Source organism: Rhizomucor pusillus (assembly GCF_041956525.1).
Source record: "Rhizomucor pusillus strain CBS 183.67 unplaced genomic scaffold VTP01scaffold_19, whole genome shotgun sequence".
In the NCBI taxonomy this organism is placed as follows: domain Eukaryota; kingdom Fungi; phylum Mucoromycota; class Mucoromycetes; order Mucorales; family Lichtheimiaceae; genus Rhizomucor; species Rhizomucor pusillus.
The window spans coordinates 323,301-344,894 of record NW_027192161.1 but is presented as its reverse complement, the minus strand read 5'-3'; the positions used below and the strand labels follow the sequence as shown (position 1 = coordinate 344,894).

Below are 21,594 nucleotides of genomic sequence, written 5' to 3'. Positions count from 1 at the left end.
AAGAGATTAAACAATGGTGATTTTCCGTACTTGAAATCATCAACAATGCCTCTGGAAACTGTTATAGCAGTATGAGTGAATGACCTTCTGTCTATGTGTAGGGTGTAAACAAATTAGCAAATTCACATAAAAGTGAAAAAGGATCATCAAAAGCTAGACAATCGCTATAGCTACAATAGATTTCCTCATGAAAAATCCTCGAGATTAGAATGGATGGTAATAACTTCAGCAAAATTCGACAAGGATTGCCGATTAAAAGACACAATGGGGCAGTGTCAACTTGGAGTCTAGATCAAGAATCGTCGAAAAAGGCTGAGCGAACTTTCAGAATAAGTGGAGGAAAAAGACACACGTTAAATTTCCAAGAAATTCGATCAAGACATGCTTTATATATGCCAACTCGGCAGCCATACTTGCTGTCAAGGTAAACAGTGCTCGAGAATCCAATACTCAGAGCAAAAGACTTCACAGATCATGTAATATCTGCTTCGAAATTCCAAAAGCAGTATTCGGACATTGAAAACTGGCAAGCAGCAGCACAAATGCGCTAATCGAGTTGGCATCCCATCAATCTTCCTCGCTTTCAGTCGCTAAAAGCGTTGGTTCTCAGTTCGAGTTAAATCTACTTGCGCCAAGCGATCGTACGTAAAGATGGATAGATGGAAGATGGATGGGGATTTGCTGAACAGGATTGGCCTTTTTTAGTTATCATCATGAAGCATCTCGCCGCTTACCTCCTTTTGACTGCCGGTGGCAAGGCCAACCCTTCTGCCGAAGACATCAAGACTCTCTTGAGCTCCGTTGGCGTTGAAGCCGAGGAGGAACGTCTCAACTCTTTGATTGAAGCTCTCAAGGAGAAGAACATTGAAGAGGTAATGCAATAAATGTCATGCACATGAGATTCGGAAAATGCTGACATTGTTATTTAGCTCATTGCCGAAGGCAAGGAGAAGCTCGCCTCCGTCCCCACTGGTGGTGCTGTCGCCGCTGGTGCCGCTGGCGCTGCTGCTGGTGGTGCTGCTGAGGAAGCCAAGGAAGAGGAGAAGAAGGAGGAAGAAAAAGAGGAATCTGACGAAGACATGGGCTTCGGTCTCTTCGACTAAACGATATCGTGCCAATAAAATGACACTCGATACGGCCTCTTTTTCTCTATCTACACCTATTTTATTGCGTTTGATGTTCTATGATGGATTTCGCCAATGGCCACACTTGTTTCCGAGACATTTTGATATTCTCCTGCTTGTAGAATCTGATCCGCGTATCCTCTTCGTTTGTATATTGCAAGGTTCGCAATGCGAGCTCGGTGTTGCTTTCGATTGTTTCCTTGAGTGGCATCAATGCTTCGTTTCTAACGAAAAGCGCAAGCTCTCTTTCGTATTGTCCGCCCGCGTCGGTGTGGTCAAAAGATGTCAAAACGATTTCGAGATCCAGGTCTCGCTCTTTCATGTAATCCATGGTATCCTGGGTAACTTTGGCGTATCCATCGCGTTCAACCCATGCGTCAAAATACCATGGCAACGAGCTCGTGCCGATTCTATACCGGTGCACCGTAAACTCTTTGTAGTCCTTTCGCAAGAGATCCCTGGTTGAAAGATGATGGATATTGGATTTGGCCGCTTCGATTTGTTCGTAATATCCGTTGGTATCACCACTCGACTTTATCAATATGTTGTAAGCATCTACATCTGCTGGTGTCGTTCTATGCAGATCCCAGTTCAAGTTGATCGTATCAACGAGGATAGGCGCTAATGCAAGTTTTGAGATATTTTGAGAGAATTGACGGTCTTGAAAATGATGAACGACAAGCGACGTGCAAGATCCAACCATCAAGATAACACGAAGAGGGATGTCCTTGTACAACTGTTCGTCGACATGATGATCGAGAATTCCTATCACTTGCTGAGCATATCTGCTGTCATCAAAAGGTGCCGTGAGTTTGTTGTGATCAACCAGCACCAGGCGAGCGTTTGAAAGCTTTTCGAGGTTGATTTGATCAATGCACACAAGCTTGCTTGTATCAATGTCGTTCGTATTCATCACAAAGTCCAGCTCAGGACGCAGTTTCAGGTCGGCAAAAGGTACCTTGACTAGAGGTATATACAGTGTGTTTGGGTCCTTTTCAGCGCTAAAGTAGGCAAAAAGCAAAGCCGAGATTACAGAATCGAGATCTGAGGATGCTTTTCTTAATTCTCTTGTAAAATCCTACGCATGCTACCTATATATATATACTATACCAGCAGCGTCGTTGCCCATGACAATCACGCATGGTTGCTCTGCCGACACATTCGAAAGCCTTAAACGGATATTCGTGAGAAACTCATTAATAGCAGTCGACATTGTAAGCTGGTTCGAGTGCGGTTTGCAGGGTTGGATATGTGTTTGACGCGGCCTTTTCTGCTGCACAACCCGAAGCAGTATTTCTGGACTCAAGTTAGCGACTTGTCTTGCCGACTTGGTGTAAAATAAAGCGCGGCTTGCTTGGACATTACGCCATCTATCGTTTGCGATTTCTTTCCTTCTGGAATATATAAGAATCGATTTTATATCTATCAGTATATTTTATGGATGCATACAAGATGCTCGCACTGCGATGTGAGTATCGCCGAATGTTAGAAAGGAGCATTATTATCCTCGCGCGGACTTGGACTTGACGGCAGCAGAGCAAATGAAATGTTTTCACCCATCCAGCAAGTAGACAGTTGAACGAAACTGTAAACTAGCAGGGTCACTGCAGCTGTACTTTAGCAGCTTCTTCCATTTGCCTCGCATTAATGTATTTTAACATTCAAAACGGATGAAGCTGGCTTTCCGCGTCAACTCCTGACAACCTCTTTAGAGCTGCCCGTATGCGGCATAGGAAAAAATTCCTTGATTCTATTCGACCAAAATAGATCTGACACGAGCAGCTATAATAGTAGCAACTTTACAGCATTTCCTGGACGAACGAGCCTATACGTTGCGGGAGAAGTCCCCAGAAACAGAGGAACTGGATTTCGAGACTGGCCCGGATAGTTTGTCACGAAGGACCTGACTATGATCAGATATTCCGAAACGACTGAGTGAGATATATATATATATGTGTGTGTGTGCGTGTGTGCGGGGAGTAGTCTGCTCCATCCTCTGGGCTTATATGACCACTGCTGTATTTCCGTTCTCCATACTTTGGAGCAGGCATTTTTCTTTCCGGGTCACGTGAAAGCATTGGCTTATACAACAAGGAACAAAAAAAGACGCCGAGAAAAAGGTGATGAACGCTTTTCGACGATAATCCGCAGATTGCGTCCTATATTCCATAACAGTAAGCGTCTGATCCTAAACAATTCATTAATAATATCATGAGAGCTCTTACTGGTAATCGAGTTGCAACAATGTATCTCCCAAAACTAGTCTTAGGATCAGACTCAGGTTAATTCTGAATATTTTTCAGATACCAAAGAATAAATCTAAAATACTTAAGTGCAAAAACACTTTTCACTGAGGAGACGTGTGGACTCAAAGATTATTCAATAACGGAGACTTTTCCCACTATTAGTACTCAAGTTCCATAAAACTTATTATTAAACTTTAGTGAAACGCCAGCAGCCAAGCAGATTTTACAACGTGCTATTCTAGCATGCTATTTTACTGAAGATGTTATTAGTGTACTTATCTGAATCAATTTGGGAAAGTCGGCAAGTGCTCGACTAAGTACAACTCTGCGTGGGTGTCGCACTGTCAATTCGGAAAACCGTTAGTCAGAAGATTTCACAGTTGGTGGTAGGACATCGAAATCTGCAGGACAACGAATGTAGCTGCTACCAGTGTTGCAAGGTAAAGTGCATATTTTATACAACAGCTGAGGCTGTGAATATGGACGCAAGATATCGATCATTCTTGCTACAACTTGACAGCCGTCATAAATATTGAATCAAACAACAGGTAGAAGGCAATCATTTTAAGTTATTTCGTGTTACCCGAATCATTCGCCAGCTGCTTTACATTTGACGGGGAGCAAGCAAGGTATACTACTTACTTTGCTCCCTTTCACTCACAATGGCCATTGACACTGTAAACGAACGTGTTGGACAGATCGCTGCTCATTTGATCAAGGCTGGCTCATCACTTCAAGACAAGGTATGCATTGTTACTGGTGCAGGTTCTATTTACGGTATTGGGTAAGACTAGGACTTTGTAGCGGGCGCTTTTGAAGCCTTTTGCTAATACTGGTCGTGTGCAGTCGCGCTTCTGTGTATGCGCTTGCCAAGCGTGGTCCCAAGGTTATTTACGCAACCGACTTGACTCTTGATAACTTGGAAGAACTGGCCAAAGATGTCGAAAAGCAATACCCAGGCGTGCAATGTATTCCACGAGCAGTCGATGCCGCGTCCACCGCTGGTGTCACCGGTATCATCAACGAAGCCATGGAAAAGTTTGGAAGATTGGATGTGTTTTTTGCCAACGCTGGTGTTGCAAGTGGCACTCTGTTGCAAGGTGAAGATGAGGAATCCTTCATGCGCATGATGCGCATTAATGCCCTCAGGTGAGCTTATACATTGCTTTTCAAGGGTTGACGTACTTTTTACTCACTAACAGAATTTCCAAAAGCGCTTTCCTGGCTATTAAGCATGCCGGTGAAGCTATGAAGGTGACAGGCAAAGGTGGAAAGGAGCGATCAGGCGGTTCAATTATTTGCACTGCATCAGGTTAGTTTCAAAAAACCTTCGTTTGCTCTGCATTTATAGTATCGGCTGATTTGGATCTAGTTGCTGGTATCCGTTCTGGTGCTGGTTCACCAGAATACTCTGCTTCCAAAGCTGCGTAAGTTGTACACGTTGCTGTTGCGAATATTGGCTAAAACATATCGGTTGTCTAGTATCATCAATCTCTGCCAAACCAGCTCCTTCCAATATGCTGGCACCGACGTACGAGTAAATGCTATCTGCCCAGTACGTCGCATCAAATTTATTATCTGGTCTTTCAAAGTGCAGAACTCTAAATGGATAATTCGTAGGGTCTTATTGAAACTGGTATGACCAAAATGACTTTTGATTATGCAAAGTCTAGAGGATCAGCCCACAAGATTGGCCAGCTGAACCCTACTCGTCGCTACGGCCTTCCAATGGAGGTATGTACTAATTCCGAGCATTTGAGCTTCTCATTCTTCCTGAATCACACTAAACATTTTACTCGCTTTGACACGAAACAGATTGCTTCCATGGTAGCTTTCCTTGCAAGCGAAGAAGCTTCCTACGTAAACGGTCAAGCAATTGCTGTTGATGGCGGTCTCTCTGCCAGCCATCCAGTCGTTCCTGGCAAATTTCACTAAAGAATAAATTTTTTCTTTTAATGGAAATGTTTGGTTAGGAAAAGGCTATATAGCATGCATCAGACCGCTGATCGGTTGAAGGACGAACCACACACAGACAGAGAAAGAGAGAGCTTGAATGTGCCGCAGGTACAACATGCAAAGCTGGTTCCGACAAATTGGAGGCGCATGCTTTGCGGTTGCTTCTTTGCTCTCATAGCCGTGGCCTTTCCCTTTGTTGTAGTCGCGCCTCCCGTACCACCACCCGAGTTGTTTGAACGCAAGATGCAGCTACCTACTCCACTGAGAGATCCTTTGGTCGCCCTGGTTGGCGAAAAGTGCTATGTTTCGCTGGTAGAGAATTTCAACATTACGGACATTGACTGTGTTCGGTATTCTATATCCAAAGCACTCGGGTTCGGCATCGTGTTAGGCGGATCCATCGTAAAGATCCCGCAAATCGTGACCATCTTGCTCAACGGATCAGCTCAGGGTCTATCTCTTGCGTCCTATCTCTTGGAAACATCCAGCAATATCATATCGTTTGCATATAATTGGCGCCAGGGCAATCCATTCAGCACTTATGGCGAGATCCTCTTTTTGACGATACAGAATATCTTAATTTCGATCCTTATCTTGTTTTTCGCGCGTCGATACGGAGCTTCCGTCGGCTGCCTTGCCGCGCTTGCAAGCTTCATACATTGTCTCACCAACGCGTCTATCGTGCCATCTTGGTTACTATCAAGCCTATATGCAAGCACAATCCCGCTCAACTTGGCAAGCAAAGTTCCACAAATTTACACCAACTATGTCAACAAGTCTACCGGCCAGCTTTCAGTGTTCGCGGTACTCAACTATTTTCTTGGCAGCACAGCACGTGTCTTTACAACAATGACAGAACTGGATGATCCACTTATGCTTTTCGGAGGTATCTTGGCGAGCACGTTCAATGGCATCCTGCTGGCGCAAGTCGTCCTGTACTGGGGCAAGAAGGTCGATACAGAGAAACCAAAGAAGGCCGATTAGAAATAATAAAAGAGAGAGAGAGACAGCTTGTATCTGCTACGGATCATTCTTCCAAAGAAGTATTGATTCATTTGACTCATCTTGTACTTTCATTCGATCCCACAATGTTGTACAGTCGATTGCTGTCAATTCATCCGCAACTGCAAAAATGTAGCTAAGCATCAAAATTTGCTAAGCGTCTCACGTATCGCCACGCTTTGGTTCTTTGGGGCGGATAAAAAAGTCCGAACAATAATGTGATAACATCTTCTGTATCGCAGCAGAGTAGAGAATTGCTCTTATGGATCACGGGCTGATCCCGAAAGAGAGAGATATTGCATCAAAGGAAAGTGATGCATCTCCATGGTGACCGGGCAAGTCCCCCGTTTCCATGGATCCGGTATCCATGGATACCATCGATGATACATCACATTCCAAGAAGAAAACGTCGCTACATTATTATTGTCGGTGATCTGGATAAACTGTCGGCAACCATGATCTCGGCGTTCCATTCTTGTCGGACAATAGAGCATTCTTGCTGTCAAAGACGAAACGGATATTGAAATCGTCCAATGGAAGCGTCGGTGCGAGGCAATCCAGCAGGTCAGCAAAAAAAGGCCCGTCGTTTGTTGTAGCCAGCCGTGTAAAGATCATGCTCGGCATCTTGTACCGTTCGAGGTTTCAAACAGCGGCGACGTCAAGTATAAAAAGGGTGGCGCGTTGCCGTTACTTCTCGACACAACGTCCCTCATACCCCAAGAAACCTATCGTCGCCTGGTGCATCGTAGCTAGCGGAATCACTTACAGCGTAATGGCAACCCAACAGACAAACGCCCTCCTCGAACAGAAGCAAGCTCTCAGTGGAACGAGCCCTGAGGCATACGAAAAAGCCAAGGCAGAGCAAGATAACCTCGCCGCAGTCAAGGCTGCCCGAGAAAGCCCAGATTATTTCGAAATTGAAGCATACGGCCACCTGCGTGGAGCTGCAAAACTTCAGTCACTGACTGCATCGGTAAATGGCCTGCTGACAAAACAACAAAGGCGATCCACACAATCAAACTGACATATCTATCCTGTGCCCCCAAAAAAAGACACTTCGCGGTGTAGGCAAGATCGTCGTTCCTCCAGTGCTATTTTATAACAAGGATCGCACAGAAGTAGTCGCTGCTGTGCACCTTGGCACTGATTTGTGCGGTCACGCTGGCATTGTCCATGGTGGTATGCTGGCAACCTTGCTAGACGAAATACTGGCATGTGTGGTAAGTTTTTCTTTTTTTATTGGAGAAAAGCATATGTACTGAGGTTCGACTGCGATGTAGGCCATGCCTGCGTTGCCCAATAACATTGGTTTCACAGCAAATCTGAATATTGATTACCGAAAACCTGTGAAAGCAGATCAGTGGGTCATCCTCCGTGGCCGCCTTGAACGTGCAGAAGGACGCAAGGCGTACGTTGAAGCATGGATCGAAAGTGCGGACGGACAAACCAAATTCACAGAGGCCAAATCACTTTACGTTGGACCCAAAACTCCCTTCTGAGTCGTGAAACCAGGGAATTGAAACATTCGGAGTACCCCTCCCCCACCAATCCTGTTTATTGTAGAAAGTTCGTCACTTCAAGTTTTTTTTTTTTTTTGGTTCTTTTTCTTTTCCTCTCTCTCTCTCCCCTCATCTAGCTATCTATCTAACAAATATTTAATTCCTTCCTTTTGGTCTGATCTGCTTTGATCTGCTGCTCCCCCTTTTTCTGTTCAACAAACATTTGCATGTCTCGCTTGACTTCGCCGTCAGAGTGGGTCGCCCCGCTGACGCCAATTGTCTCTCTGGCAATCCTGCCACTTGGTCCAGTTCTGTTTCCTCGGGCATATCTTGTGCTGTTATTCAGCTACTTTGTCATCTTTCTCTACTCCCAAGTGAACCATCTCTGCAAATTCTTCATAACTGCCCGTCGGATGCGCCGCGTCATACGCAAGTGGAATTTTCGGCTGGGATCAGACTCGTCGGACGGAGTGACCAGCGTCGATCGGCAGGAGGAAAAGTCCGGCTTGCTGATCACCCGATCCAGGGAAGACACTGCAGCTAGTAGCAGCAGCCGTGCAGACTCTCCAAACTTTACGCGCGATCGGACTGTTCTCATTGATAATAACAGAAGCAATTTCCAAACCGACTTTGCAGACATTGAAGATAGACTCCAGTTTTACCAGGATCCAACTTACATGCATGCGTTCATTATCCCGAACTATTGCGAACCGGAAGGATTGCTCAGAGATACCATTAATCGCCTGGCAACCCACAGGTACGTTCTTTATTGTAATCATTTGTTGATTAGCTGAATCTGAACTTTCTTTTTTAACTCATAATGTTGTACAGGAACGCCCATACGCATTATGTCATCATACTGGCCATGGAGGCGGCAGAACCAGATTACGAAGAAAAAGGACGCAGACTCCAAGAGTTCTTCAAGGATCGTTTTGCACACTTTATCGTGACGGGACATCCTCCCGATATCCCTGGGGAATCACGCGGAAAAGGGTCTAACGTAGCTTACGCCGCTCGACATGGTTGCACCGAACTGATGAAACGAGGCATCGACAAAACGAGAGTGATCTTGACTGTAACAGACTCTGATTCGGCCATCCCAGAACTGTACATTAGAGAAATGGAAGATGCACTTTACAAAGCAGAGGATCCGTATCATTTACTTTTTGCGCCGCCCATCTTTTTCTCGCGCAACTGCTTTGAAGTGCCTGCGGCTGTGCGAGTCACCGATATTACTTGGTCAGCTATGGTCATGTCGAATCTCAGCAACAGCGAGGGACTCGCCTTCCCTTGTTCTACCTACAGTTTATCCCTCATGCTTGCAGAACGAGTCGGCTATTGGGATACAGATGCAGACTCTGTGGGTGAAGACATGCACATGTTCCTCAAGTGTTTTTTCAAGACTGACGGTTTGGCGAGAACGGTTCCGATCTACGTGCCTATCAACCTCACCAACGTGCAGACGAATGGATATTTTTCGAATATGAATGCTCGCTATGTTCAGGCTAAACGACACTACAACGGCGTCGCAGACGTCGCATATGCTCTCCGTCACGCTTTCCGATTGTCTGGTTATCCACATGTCAGCAAACAAGCGTCGTCGAGCAACTATTTGACAAAGTTGACTGTGTGCCTCAAGGTCTTGGAGGCCCACATGATCCCCGTCACTTCTGGATGGCTAATGTTTGCTGCATTGCCTTTGATGCAATTTATTCTGTTTCCACCGCATTCTATGGTTGCGTTCATCAATCCTGCCGATAATCCGCTGCTGATATCAGAGTTCTACGCCACACTCTGGAATACTACCAAGCTAATTACTGTTTTCTTACCACTACCGCTATTTGGCACCCTAGCAATTTACGAGCATATCCATCGTACTATTGATCGCGACTTTTTGCAAAAGAGCAAGGCGGACTCCAGACAATGGAAAAACTTGTTGGATTACGTTACATTGCCTATAGCAGCGTGGCTGTTTATGACGCTGCCGTCCACGCTCGCGTGCTTCAAGCGACTGAGGATGCGCGAGGAGCAGTACATTGTTTCCGAGAAATTCTTCAAGGATGAGAATCCCTTGGCCGCCAAGATTGAGGAGCTCGTATAACTGAACGGGCTTTCATACCATTTATATAAGTCGAGTATTGCTTTTTTCTTTACGATCTACACGATAATTTACTAGTCTCTTGTGTTCGTTTGATATTGCATGTACATATTACTTACTATTAGAATTGCTTTCATTTAATTCGATTATAATAACTGGAATTCTTTGCCATAATACTGAACATTCTAGATTTGATCTACACGCTGCGAACTTCCCCGATTTCTGCCTTGGTCGTCAAAGTAATAAATAATGAAATTTGCAAATTCTGATGTCTCCTGTCAGCCCTGTTTATCGGTTGAAAATACGTACTGAACTTTATGAGCTGCTGCTATCTCTGATGCGTATATTAGCTTTGAAGCCCAAGAAAGATATGTTGCACACTGTTTAGCCCTTTTATTGTCAGATTTTCCATTTGAGGACGATCACTTGAGAAAACTGTGCTCAATAAGGCACTGTATCTAAAACTGTGCTGAGACTTAAATCTGGTAACGCTAAACCTTGCCGAGAATGGAACAGCTCCGTTCCGTTGTTCTCTTTACTTCATCTCCACCAGAATGCTCGCGAAGCTAGGAGCCAGGGCAAATCTTGCCCTGTTATTCCTTGCCTCGACCGCAAGGATTTCTAACGCCTTCTACCTACCAGGTGTAGCTCCTCACGACTACGCCGTCGGCGACGATGTTCCGCTCTATGTAAATTCGCTCGCTCCAATGGCAAATCAGGCAGTGAAAGAGGTACGAGGATGATGAAAACAAAGTAACGGGGCGCGCATCTGAAATCAGTCGTTCGACAGGTTATCAGCTATGATTACTACGATGAACGTCTCCATTTCTGCCAACCTGAAGGTGGTCCTGAACGTCAATCCGAGAGTCTCGGTAGTATTCTGTTCGGCGACCGTATATTCTCGTCTCCATTTGAGGTATGCACGTTGACGGGAATAGTAGCGCGAGTTGACAACTGATAACTCAGCCTTCCATAGCTACGAATGGCCAAGGATGAAAAATGCAAGCTGCTCTGCCAGACCGAACCTATTAAGAAGGAAGACGCTCAGTTTATCAACGAACTTATCTCCAATGATTACGCTATGAACTGGGTCATCGACGGTCTCCCCGCCGCGCACGAAGAAAAAGATCCTCACACTGACGAAAGCTACTACAACATCGGTTTCAGCCTCGGATACATGGACGAAGGAGTTCCTGCATTGAACAACCACTATCAGATCAACATTTACTATCACGACCGTCCTGATGGAAAGATGCGCGTGGTTGGCGTTGTTGTCTATCCTTTCAGCAAGGATTACAAGCTCGGGAAGGATAACACTCCTGAGTGTGATCCTAAGGCTTTGGCTTTCCATTTGAAGGAAGATGGTAAATCTAGTGTTGTTTACACTTATGCTGTTACTTGGAAGGTAGGTTGCTGCACTCTGTTTACAGTTCCCTGAGAGAGTTTGTGATGTGACGACCTTTTCTTCCTTGACAGCAATCTAGCACTGCTTGGGCCACCCGATGGGACAACTACTTGCATATCCTTGATCCATCTATTCATTGGTTCTCTCTGATCAACTCGATTGTCATTGTCTTGTTCCTGACCGGCATGGTAGCAATGATCTTGCTCCGTGCTCTCCACAAGGATATTTCTCGCTACAATGCCGTTGATGCTCAGGAGGATGTGCAAGAGGATTATGGTTGGAAGCTCGTCCACGGTGATGTGTTCCGCCCTCCAACTCGATCCATGTTATTGGCCGTCTTTGTGGGCAGCGGTACACAGTTGATTGCAATGACTGCACTCACTCTTGGTAAGATATGGTTATTCAGTAGATTACACTCCATCGATTGCTTACAACGTGCGACTATTAGTCTTTGCTGTCCTTGGCTTCCTCTCGCCATCCAACCGTGGTTCGCTGGGTACTGTGATGGTTATTTTCTTCATGGTCTTTGGATGCATTGCCGGCTACGTGTCTGCTCGTATTTATAAGATGAACGGAGGCGAATCATGGAAGATGAATATCCTTTTGACTGCGGTCTTATTCCCTGGGTAAGTAGCAAGGAAGTCAAGATGGTAGTATGCAATGCTAACCTGGTATACGAGCATCATCCTCGGATCTCTGTTCGCTCTGAACTTTTTCTTGATCGCTTCTCACTCGTCTGGTGCTGTTCCGTTTGGCACCATGCTTGCAGTCTTGGGTCTGTACTCGATCATTTCGTTCCCGTTGAGCGTTGCCGGCTCGTACTTTGGGTTCCGCAAGCCTCGCATTGAGCAGCCTGTCCGTACGAACCAAATCCCTCGACAGATCCCTGATCAGCCTTTCTACCTGCGTGCTATCCCGTCCATCTTGATGGGTGGTATTCTTCCATTCGGTGCGATCTTTATCGAACTTTACTTTATCATGAACAGCATTTGGTTCCACCGAATTTACTACGGCATTGGATTCTTGTTCCTTGTCTTTGGTGTTTTGATGTTGACTTGCTCGCAGGTCACCATCTTGATGTGCTACTTCCACTTGTGCAACGAAGACTATCACTGGTCTTGGCGCGCATTCTTCACCGCCGGTGCATGCGGCCTTTATGTGTTCTTGTATTCTATCTTGTACTATTTCACAAAACTCGACATCAACAGCTTCACGAGCACAGTACTTTACTTTGGTTACTCGGCTATTATCAGCTTCTTGGTGGCTACCTTGACAGGTAAGACGAAGTTACTATGCAGCTCAGAGCACGTGAAGCTAATAATCTAATAGGTGCTGTTGGTTACTTGGCATGTCTTTTCTTCCTGCGCAAGATCTTTAGCAGCATCAAAGTGGATTAAGTAGTTTTATTTTCATTACATTCTTTTTAGAGACAAATAAACAGGTTTATTTGCATTGTCCATACAAGCATACATCCCAGTTATTCGTTCAAGGAAAGCCGCGTCATGATTCACCAAATCAATACAGCTCTCCGGCCCGTTATTTAACCGACCGAACAACGATATAAAGACTTTCCAAGACGAATACCTTGGTCTCTGATTTCGAGATTTCCAATGTCATCGGCAAAGGATGTCACGCTCATCGTCTTACAACATGGTTTGTGGGGTAACAAAGGCCACATGAAATATATTGGCAATGCCATTAAAACGAGACTCGATTCCAAAAGTATTGAGATTGTAAGTGTTTCTGTGTCACGGCGAGCAAAAGCGACGTTTGGCTACTAACCGTCTTTTTCGAACCTATAGTTGAACGTCGATATCAACGAAGCAAGCTATACATACGATGGCGTAAGTCATATTGTGCGATTAGGTCATCCGGATAATAGCTAAAGTTACGCTTTTCGTCAGATTGACATCCTGGGCAAAAGACTTGCAATTGTGGTAAGAGCAAAGGAGATACATATGCACGAGACGCTGCATTGCATGTTCATTTTTGAAAGATTCAAGAGCATGTCAAGAGGCTAGCAAGACGAAACAGAAATGTCAAGCGTGTTGTATTGATTGGATATTCACTCGGCGGTCTGATGCTTCGATACGCCATTGGCATCCTCGGCGAAAATGGATTCTTTGACACGATAGAGCCATTTGTAAGTCACAGGAGGGATGGTGATCCTCTATGCATCGCAAAACTAACCATCTTTTAGCTTTTCGTGACATTCGCTACACCGCACTTGGGTGTCCGTCGAGAGCCTACGTCTACTTTTGCCAAGATGTTCAACTTTGTAACCGGCCGGATGCTATCCAGAACAGGGGAGCAATTGCAACTGCTGGATAAGCACGAAGACGGCAGACCATTGTTAAACATATTAGCAGATCCAGGTACTGAAAGAGAATGTATTTGATGAGTTCATGCCAAATGTGTTAACAAGGATACCATACCAGATCGAGAATTTTACCGACATTTATCACGATTCAAGAAACGTAGAGTTTACGCGAATACAGTGAACGATCGCACCGTTCCGTTTTGGACTGCTGCTTTGGAAAGCAAACATTATTTCCGTACCTTGAAGGACGTACAACTGTAAGTTGCAGGTATCAAATAAGAAACATAAGTTGTTCACATTTTCTGGTTGTACGCAGATCATTAGATACAGAATACTCGTCAGTGATTACCGCCTACGATATTCGCGACGCAAAGCAGCATAAATCTAACCGCAAACCACGCTCAGCATCCGAAATCGCAATACGCTATATCATCTATGCCTTATTCCCCATCCTACTTCCTATTTTTATACCGCTTGCAGCAACATACATTGGAAGCCAAAGCATTATATCACGCATACGAGTTTCGCGACTCTTAAAAGATAACAAACCGATCGACCTGAGCAAGGACAGCAGTCTGTTTGAGGAAGATCACGATGAGAGCACGATGCATGAAATACGAGAAAATGTCAACGATACCCTTTTGGTCGGCGCTCTGGATGCAACCAATCTTGGAGAAACCGATGTTAAAGAAACAAAAGGTTGGAATAACGTTGCTCGACTCTTAGGTAGAGTGGAAACTTACACGGTGGCTTTATTTCTTTTTATCTAGATGAGACAAAAGACCTTTCATTGACATACAATGTTCCACCTTCCGAAACACTATCCATACAAGTGCAAACCATGCAGCTATGCAGCAACCAAATGGAGATTCAAAAGAACCTTAAGCAGCTGCATTGGGAGAAAGTGCTTGTCTACATTTCTGGATTCAACGCGCATGCCAGCATTGTATGCCGTGAGAAACGTTTTGTTAACGACGGCGGACGCGCGGTCATTCAGCACTTTGTGGACTCTCTATCGATAGATTTGTAGATCAAACTGACGACTGACTAGGACATGAGGTCTGTGGATACCCATCTCACGCGTTTACATGCACACATTTCGGAATATAGATTTACCATTCTCCCTGCATTTCAATTAGCGTCTTAATCAATGTTTTTCATGATCTTCTTATTCACTTGATTGTCGCTATCATCATTAAAGTCAATAAGGGGTGTGAACGGTCGCCCCTTCTGTTTCACGAAATGGCAGCAATACGTCAGAAACTCAGATTTGTATCGATGAGGTACAACGATGGCAAGATTCCCGATACATATCGAGCACGGAATGCTGTTGGTGATTATTTGCATATCGTATCCATCAACAATCACCCACAATTCGCCGCTTGGCTATACATTTACCTAACCTTCAAAACATTCTATTCCGCGAAGAAGATGATCTAATGCAAATAGTATCCAGAGAGACTACCTTAACTGCATGGTTTGCGTTGAATCGCCGGGATCCCTCCGCACATCAGTATTACTATCATGAAATACCAAACCACTATTATTATCGTGCCGGTAGATGGTTACCAAGAACAAAGTCTGCACCAACCACAGGCCGCACGTATTTCGTCCAGCCCCGAGATGTTGAAAGATACTCACTCAGACTTCTGTTACTACATGTTATAGGAGCAACAAGTCTTGAAAATTTGAGGACTGTAAACGGGACCGTGCATGCGACCTTTCAAGCTGCGACAACTTCTCAGGAACGATCGTGAATGGAAGAATGTTTGGGAGAGCAGTATTGTTTGTTCCAAGTCTCTGCACCGCAACTGCGAACATTATTTGCAACGATTATCAATGTGGACTTTCTGACCCTGTTTCTTTGTGGAGTATGTTCGTGACACACTCAGATCAGCCATGAGCTTCAACGAGCCAGGCGCAGCGAGCGAAGCGAAGCGTGAAGCGCCCTACTTTCTGCGATTTACATCTAAATTAGGAAGGCGAATTGCAGACTCATCCAAGAAGACGATTGATACTGTATCTTCGCAAGCGACGCGTCGCTCTTCACTGACTGCAGTGGAAAGGAGGAAATGTTTGGCGATAAATCTTTCTTTTATCCTCTAAGGAAAAAGAAACTTACCCTCCATCAAAATGATGCGCACTGTGGTCTGGTCAAAGAAACGTTCGCCAGCGTTCGTCACAGCACACGAGCACAGAAAACCATCACTGTGGGGGACGCGCTCGCTGCCTCAAGTCTGATCAAGTGTGCAGCTCAAGACTGCCGGTCCTTAGGTCGTTACCTTTGGTCAGTATTTGCACATGAAGGGCCACTGTCTCTGGTGATGGATAGCGCTCTTATCCAATATTTCTAACGATATACCCGAGCTAATCGCGTCCCATGACTCGGTATGCCTATCTCCATTATCGAGCAGTTTTGGTCATCGGTCAAGTACAACAAGTTCTTTTGAGCTCAAGCAACGCCAACGATCACGTGTCATCGCGGCGAGACCCGAGACTGTGAGCGACAAAAGAATTCTACTACCCACGGTGCGTGCTGCAACGACAGCTGAGCAACGCCCAACTGCAGATGACTGGGAGGAACAAATTGACAGCAACAGCGTGAAGAAGAGGTTGCGGAGAAGCGATATATATTGTTGCCAAGCGACGAAGAGAACTGGGCAACAATCATGGCATTTTGGTAGATTGCGGAAAATTTTGCGAAAGTGAATGAGTATTTATGCTCTGTCTTTATACACGCCGAAAGAGTGTGAGAGAGAGGGGGGGAGAGAGGGTGGGGCATGTCAAACATTTTCAACTGCTCTTTTTCAACTTTTTTGCCATGAAAGCTGGCAGAGCATACAGGTGCAGCAATTTGCGAAAATGCAAGATCTTATGCACCGTGCACTTTTCTGGAGAAAAAGTACTTTCCCCCTCGAGGGCGAAATGTTTCCATGGACATAGATATTACAATATAAAATGAAATCACAGTGTCTGCTAAGACCCGCTTCATAAATCAATGCTACAGGTTGCCGACATGCATCTGTATGCTCTGCCAGCTTTCATGGCAAAAAAGTTGAAAAAGAGCAGTTGAAAATGTTTGACATGCCCCACCCTCTCTCCCCCCCTCTCTCTCACACTCTTTCGGCGTGTATGGCGCAAAAGAAGAGACCATAGAGTGACCACTTATCTTTGCGAGGTGACCAGGGAGCGGTGTAGAAGAAGGCTTGCAAGGCTGCTGTGGAGGCAACCGATGAGAAGGTGCGAGACAGCTCGACTGAGCGGGGATGCCCATGGAAGCGCAGCTGCGTGGAAGGCCTTAGATGGCAACGACCCAGACTGGCCATCAAAAGTATGTACGATGCAGTGACGGCGCAGAGCAGCAACGTTTGGTCTGCGCTCAGTCTTCTTCACTCAAAGCTTTCGTTAGGCTCATTGATCAAAGCTGCTGCTGCCGCTGCTACTTCTGCTTAATTTGCCAAATTTGGCAACCCGCAAGGTATAATACTGTATGCGCCATTGCTGGACATGCGTATGAGTTCCTCCTCCGGGTACTGACCCATTGCTTCCGGTGCTTCTTCCCACCAGTAACATCATCAGTACCATCGATATATTGATTTTCCGGACAAATTTCATTACAATAAAACTGCGCCATGTACTGAGGTATGCCAGATTTCGGACGTTCGTCTACAGTAAGAAGGAAAGAATGTTCACAAAACTGAGCCTCTACTGTCACTAGGAACAAGGCATACATCATCATGTCCATACCTTTTGAGATGAACTGTTTCGATACTCGATGTTGATCGTCATTAAGCTCTATCAATCGACCTCGCTTACGCTGGTGTCCTAAGAAGCAACGCTTTTGATGCAGTTTCCATTCGGTTGCTGTAAATGTTCCTTCGCAGCTATCGCAGTAGCGCATATTGGGAAAATAAATAAAAACTGGAAAGAGCAGCGATGGAGAAGAACGGGGAGCCGCAGCACCCACAAAAGAGGCAACTGACGTTATCACGTATTTAGTAACCGAGGATGTATGGGAATGGGCAGAAGTCGATGCAGATCAAGTGCCGGAAAGTACCAGCAAAGAACCTCCAAAATCACCCAGCAGACCAAAACCACAGCCATCTCCTGCGAAGAAATCAGGAAAGAAACCTTCTCATGGCGGCGAGCAAAAGAGTTTATTGAGTTTCTGGGGCAAACGTCAATAGCAATAGCAATAAAAGAGAGTCGACATGCTTCATTTTAGTTAACCAAATCCGGGCACTTTTTTGCCTTTATTGTCCAGCAATTATTCCATGTAGCAATATGACCCATTTTCTACCTTTTTCAAGTATTCCCTGGGACAGCAATGGTGTTTAGTTTTGTTTTTGTAACCATCTGTTGGTCGCAAAGACTTACTTTTCAATTAACGTTTCGATACGTCTTTTCACATCTTGCGCCTATTCCTTCTTTAGAATGTTGTAGTAGCAAGTATTTCTTTCTACGCTTACCGTAACGGGGAACTGGACTTGTCGAATGACTTCGTTTAAAAGTGCACTATGTCCCAAATGACGCTTATTCTTCATGATACGAACGATAGCAGCATCCAGCTGGGAGTATCCAAAATATTAGCTATATATACCATATCTCGAGTTGTGAATATTACCTGATGCTGTCTGGTAAAGAGGACGCCCCGTGGCATCGTTTCAGGATCTTCCACCACCTCACTGACCTTCTCGGCAAGCATTCTTACTCGTGAGTGTCGATTTTCATAGTTATCATTGTATGCAAAGCTATCGGTATCTTCGACGTCCTGGCCGGGTGTTGATTTCAAGAGCAGTTTTTCAGTGCCGCATGACAGTGTTTTGAGTGTCCGTCGAAGTTCGAGTTCATCTAAAGTTGTTGGATCGTTATTTACAAGACTTATATTTCCCTCATGCGCAGAATCTTACCAATATTAGTAATTGCTAGTATCTCAGCGAAGGAGTAACTACTCTTTGTTTTATCATTGAACACAAGCAGAACGACTGTCTGGAGCAAGGTTAGGCTCAAATCTTTCGCTCCCTATAGTGCGCTAATGAATAAAACGAATGGGATACTTAAGAAATCTTATCTTTACCTTTGGATAATTGGCAGTGACGTCGCAGGAGCTTAGTGAATTCAACCAGGTCAACCGTCTTCGAGGGTCCTTCGTAGCGTAGAATTTTTGATACTGGCTTTGTATTTGCAAGAACTAGATGCCGCATCAAAGTTTGCTCTACGTAGCAGTTTGCCTTGTTTATATCTCACCTCGGATGGAAGAGTGACATCAAGTGGCGTATGCGATGGCCATAAACCGTGTGTAAGCACGTTAATCTTGATATTGAATGGAAGCTGGACATCCTCGCCGAGAGATTTCTAATACATCTAGGTTAATTACCGTCAGACTGAAAAGCTAGCCAGAAAATCTACCTTGAATTCCGCAAGTAACTTGTGAGATATCTTGATATCTCGCAGCATGCCCTCGAGTTTGCTTGTATATGCCAGTCCACATTCTAAACATGAAAAGCATAAGTTATGATAGACAGTTAAAAAAAAGGAAGAGAGTGCATCGTATAACCTTTCTTGAGCCTATCTAACATGTCTTGTTCAGGGCCCTTTTTCTGTTCAAGGTCCTTGTTTTGTTCAGCTTGGCTATTGGTGCTCTCCAGGAGCAGCCGTTTGGCAAGGTTTCTTTGATAAAGGACATTAAAATGTTCTTTGTCTATTAAACTCTATCAGTCTGGATGTCAATGTATTCCGAGCTACCTGACCATACTTTTCAGAACCCTGTTAAAGCAGCATGTTAGGAACCTTCAATCTATTCTGACAATCTTTACACAATGTTACCGAAATATAGCAATTCCATGAGTTAATCCGCTCTCAATATATTCTCTCTCAGTATCAGTTTTTGGTCTCTGTAAATGATGTTGTTATATGTCTATATTGACTTTAGAATTTTATGGTTCCTTACCTTGTTTGCTAGTTTCAGCGTGCGATCACAATGAGCAGCGAGTAACTCTGTTGCGTGATTTTCACCGAGATTAATCACATAATCAAAGCCGTCCTTGCATGCTGTTTTGAATAATTTGTCCTCCTTAAAGCATTGGCGCACGATATCGTCAGTTTTGCGCATAAGTCGTGACAGCTGAAATATATTATCGAGCTTCCCTTGTATTCGTCTTCGTAGAATTTTCGATCCTGTGCTCTGCATGCCGTAGTTTGCCTCATTACACATCTGATGGCGACTATAAGTTTCACATGGCTTACCTTGATATAGCTCAGGAACTTCTTTGATAATATCTCCACAGCATCCACTCTGGAGAATAAGACATACAAGCGCTCCAGATCGTCTAGAGCCCCATTATCCATTGCCTCATCGAACCCTTTACACAAAGCCTTGTCAAACTGAGTGCTCAATATATTGTCATGTAGAACATACCTTTATCAAGTATAAATTCTATATGTTTTATAAAAAGCTCTTTTTCAACAATAGCATTGATTGCTCGCCGCGTCGACGTGTGGAAGTATTTCTCGATGCGGACATAAGTCTCTTCATGCAGTCGGTGTGCAACATGCTCCAAATAATTTGACATGTCCAGTTCTTCCACAAGCCGAGCTCCTTCTTCAGCGTAATACTGCTCCGATGCGGCAAGAAAGGTTTGTTCAAAGTCTGTATGATAGAAGGATAACTCGTGAATCATATGCATTGCTCTTCGTAACAGCGGCAGGTCCCTGGTATCCCCGTTTCTACTTACAAGAAGGTTTAAAAAATAGATTGTAATAATAACAAGATCCATCCTTACCGATCTGATTTAACTAACTCCAGTAAACCTTCGATAGCTTTTTTTCTTGTCTGAGGACAGTCTTCGTACATTGAAGCGAATATAGAGACACCCATGTTCCTGAACACAAGATCAGCTTCTCCTTTCCAACTCATCAAATCGATACAATACTCTTTTCTTTACCAGATTGATCCGTGCAACATCGTAGCTGCAGTGCGATCCAAACATAGAAATATAGAGTGTACCTCTGACTAAAAAAATATCATCAGTACATGAAATTATATCCTTTACGGTGGACGTACCAATTGACTGCCGAAAGATTTCCACCAATCGTCGACCTTCCTCAGAAAATCAACGCCTCGTTGCGTATCCCTGTCAAGACGGTTAGCTTTCGATGTAAAAACTTGCAAAGTAAAAAATGGATACGTGCTTTTCAAGCAAGTCAAACTGTGTTTTCACATATGCACTGATTTCAGCGTGCACTCGGGCGCACAGCTTTTCGCCCTTCTTATATTGACACAGGTCTTCGCATAACTAATAATAACAACTCAATGGTGGACGAAATTTGGATCCATGTGCGATGAATGTACCTGATACAAGACTTCGGGACTTTCCTTTGGTTCTCTTTGATAGTTGATAGCATCGATCGATTCTTTCAGTTTTATCCACGCGTCTTCAAAGTAGTTTGGAGGCAAACTCGGGGATGCTTTTGTGATAAACTCCATTTAGTTTCATATCTCTCACGTCGCAGCAAACTTTTTAACACCTTTCATCTTGATAACAAACTTCTTTTCAGATCGTACTGGATTTTGTTTAGATCGTCGGTTCGGGTCCGCCAGGAGCGCGCTGAACGGCCTGTCACTGGCAGATTTGCTGCTACCAGCCCCTGCATTATCTGACATTCCTCTTTCCTGAGCTGATCGGCTCGCGGATGGATTTTGCAAGCGTCTAAGCTTCGTCGGATCAGCTGCTTCTGAAGCGTTATGCATTGTGTTGCTCAAAGAAGGAAAACGTTGCACGAAAATGGTCAAGATCCGCGCAGTCGCTTTTTGTCGAAAAAAAAAAACAAGAACAAACTCCTGTTTGTATCTTTGCATAATGAAATGTTTTATTGTTTATTCTATTGTTGATCTATTGCCCTGTTCAGTAGATCTTTTTGTCTCCAACCGTATGCAGAGGAAGG

The 21,594-nt window shown here is 44.5% G+C and overlaps 9 protein-coding genes across 9 annotated transcripts; 7 read left to right on the top strand and 2 right to left on the bottom strand.

The window, feature by feature from the left end:
- Positions 1 to 713: 713 nt before the first annotated feature.
- VTP01DRAFT_4002 (ribosomal protein P2) lies at positions 714 to 1,103 on the top strand (the record flags this gene model as incomplete). The annotated part of the gene is made up of 2 exons (XM_069382637.1): positions 714 to 872; positions 930 to 1,103. The coding sequence occupies 2 exons, from the start codon at positions 714 to 716 to the stop codon at positions 1,101 to 1,103; spliced, it is 333 nt and encodes a 110-aa protein (XP_069235936.1).
- Positions 1,104 to 1,164: 61 nt separating this feature from the next.
- On the bottom strand, positions 1,165 to 2,337 carry VTP01DRAFT_4001 (uncharacterized protein; the record flags this gene model as incomplete). Its single annotated transcript, XM_069382636.1, has 2 exons — positions 1,165 to 2,168; positions 2,235 to 2,337. 2 exons carry the CDS (start codon positions 2,335 to 2,337, stop codon positions 1,165 to 1,167), a joined length of 1,107 nt encoding a protein of 368 aa, XP_069235935.1.
- A 1,695-nt stretch (positions 2,338 to 4,032) lies between these two features.
- On the top strand, positions 4,033 to 5,305 carry VTP01DRAFT_4000 (uncharacterized protein; the record flags this gene model as incomplete). The annotated part of the gene is made up of 7 exons (XM_069382635.1): positions 4,033 to 4,154; positions 4,217 to 4,519; positions 4,585 to 4,682; positions 4,743 to 4,797; positions 4,853 to 4,925; positions 4,991 to 5,104; positions 5,186 to 5,305. The coding sequence occupies 7 exons, from the start codon at positions 4,033 to 4,035 to the stop codon at positions 5,303 to 5,305; spliced, it is 885 nt and encodes a 294-aa protein (XP_069235934.1).
- Positions 5,306 to 5,473: 168 nt separating this feature from the next.
- On the top strand, positions 5,474 to 6,310 carry VTP01DRAFT_3999 (uncharacterized protein; the record flags this gene model as incomplete). Its single annotated transcript, XM_069382631.1, has 1 exon — positions 5,474 to 6,310. One exon carries the CDS (start codon positions 5,474 to 5,476, stop codon positions 6,308 to 6,310), a length of 837 nt encoding a protein of 278 aa, XP_069235933.1.
- A 790-nt stretch (positions 6,311 to 7,100) lies between these two features.
- VTP01DRAFT_3998 (uncharacterized protein) lies at positions 7,101 to 7,827 on the top strand (the record flags this gene model as incomplete). Its single annotated transcript, XM_069382630.1, has 3 exons — positions 7,101 to 7,301; positions 7,381 to 7,548; positions 7,609 to 7,827. The coding sequence occupies 3 exons, from the start codon at positions 7,101 to 7,103 to the stop codon at positions 7,825 to 7,827; spliced, it is 588 nt and encodes a 195-aa protein (XP_069235932.1).
- A 227-nt stretch (positions 7,828 to 8,054) lies between these two features.
- VTP01DRAFT_3997 (uncharacterized protein) lies at positions 8,055 to 9,928 on the top strand (the record flags this gene model as incomplete). Its single annotated transcript, XM_069382629.1, has 2 exons — positions 8,055 to 8,584; positions 8,659 to 9,928. 2 exons carry the CDS (start codon positions 8,055 to 8,057, stop codon positions 9,926 to 9,928), a joined length of 1,800 nt encoding a protein of 599 aa, XP_069235931.1.
- Positions 9,929 to 10,479: 551 nt separating this feature from the next.
- On the top strand, positions 10,480 to 12,727 carry VTP01DRAFT_3996 (uncharacterized protein; the record flags this gene model as incomplete). The annotated part of the gene is made up of 7 exons (XM_069382628.1): positions 10,480 to 10,656; positions 10,716 to 10,841; positions 10,902 to 11,330; positions 11,402 to 11,717; positions 11,779 to 11,956; positions 12,011 to 12,606; positions 12,660 to 12,727. 7 exons carry the CDS (start codon positions 10,480 to 10,482, stop codon positions 12,725 to 12,727), a joined length of 1,890 nt encoding a protein of 629 aa, XP_069235930.1.
- A 213-nt stretch (positions 12,728 to 12,940) lies between these two features.
- VTP01DRAFT_3995 (uncharacterized protein) lies at positions 12,941 to 14,680 on the top strand (the record flags this gene model as incomplete). The annotated part of the gene is made up of 8 exons (XM_069382627.1): positions 12,941 to 13,063; positions 13,133 to 13,174; positions 13,235 to 13,267; positions 13,327 to 13,473; positions 13,531 to 13,705; positions 13,769 to 13,907; positions 13,967 to 14,349; positions 14,421 to 14,680. 8 exons carry the CDS (start codon positions 12,941 to 12,943, stop codon positions 14,678 to 14,680), a joined length of 1,302 nt encoding a protein of 433 aa, XP_069235929.1.
- Positions 14,681 to 17,917: 3,237 nt separating this feature from the next.
- On the bottom strand, positions 17,918 to 21,400 carry VTP01DRAFT_3994 (uncharacterized protein; the record flags this gene model as incomplete). The annotated part of the gene is made up of 20 exons (XM_069382626.1): positions 17,918 to 17,966; positions 18,028 to 18,068; positions 18,120 to 18,218; positions 18,275 to 18,501; positions 18,561 to 18,672; positions 18,728 to 18,841; positions 18,898 to 19,005; positions 19,060 to 19,142; positions 19,208 to 19,351; positions 19,406 to 19,416; positions 19,477 to 19,544; positions 19,601 to 19,852; positions 19,897 to 20,012; positions 20,069 to 20,361; positions 20,433 to 20,531; positions 20,595 to 20,662; positions 20,714 to 20,783; positions 20,842 to 20,945; positions 21,002 to 21,117; positions 21,178 to 21,400. The coding sequence occupies 20 exons, from the start codon at positions 21,398 to 21,400 to the stop codon at positions 17,918 to 17,920; spliced, it is 2,397 nt and encodes a 798-aa protein (XP_069235928.1).
- Positions 21,401 to 21,594: the final 194 nt, after the last annotated feature.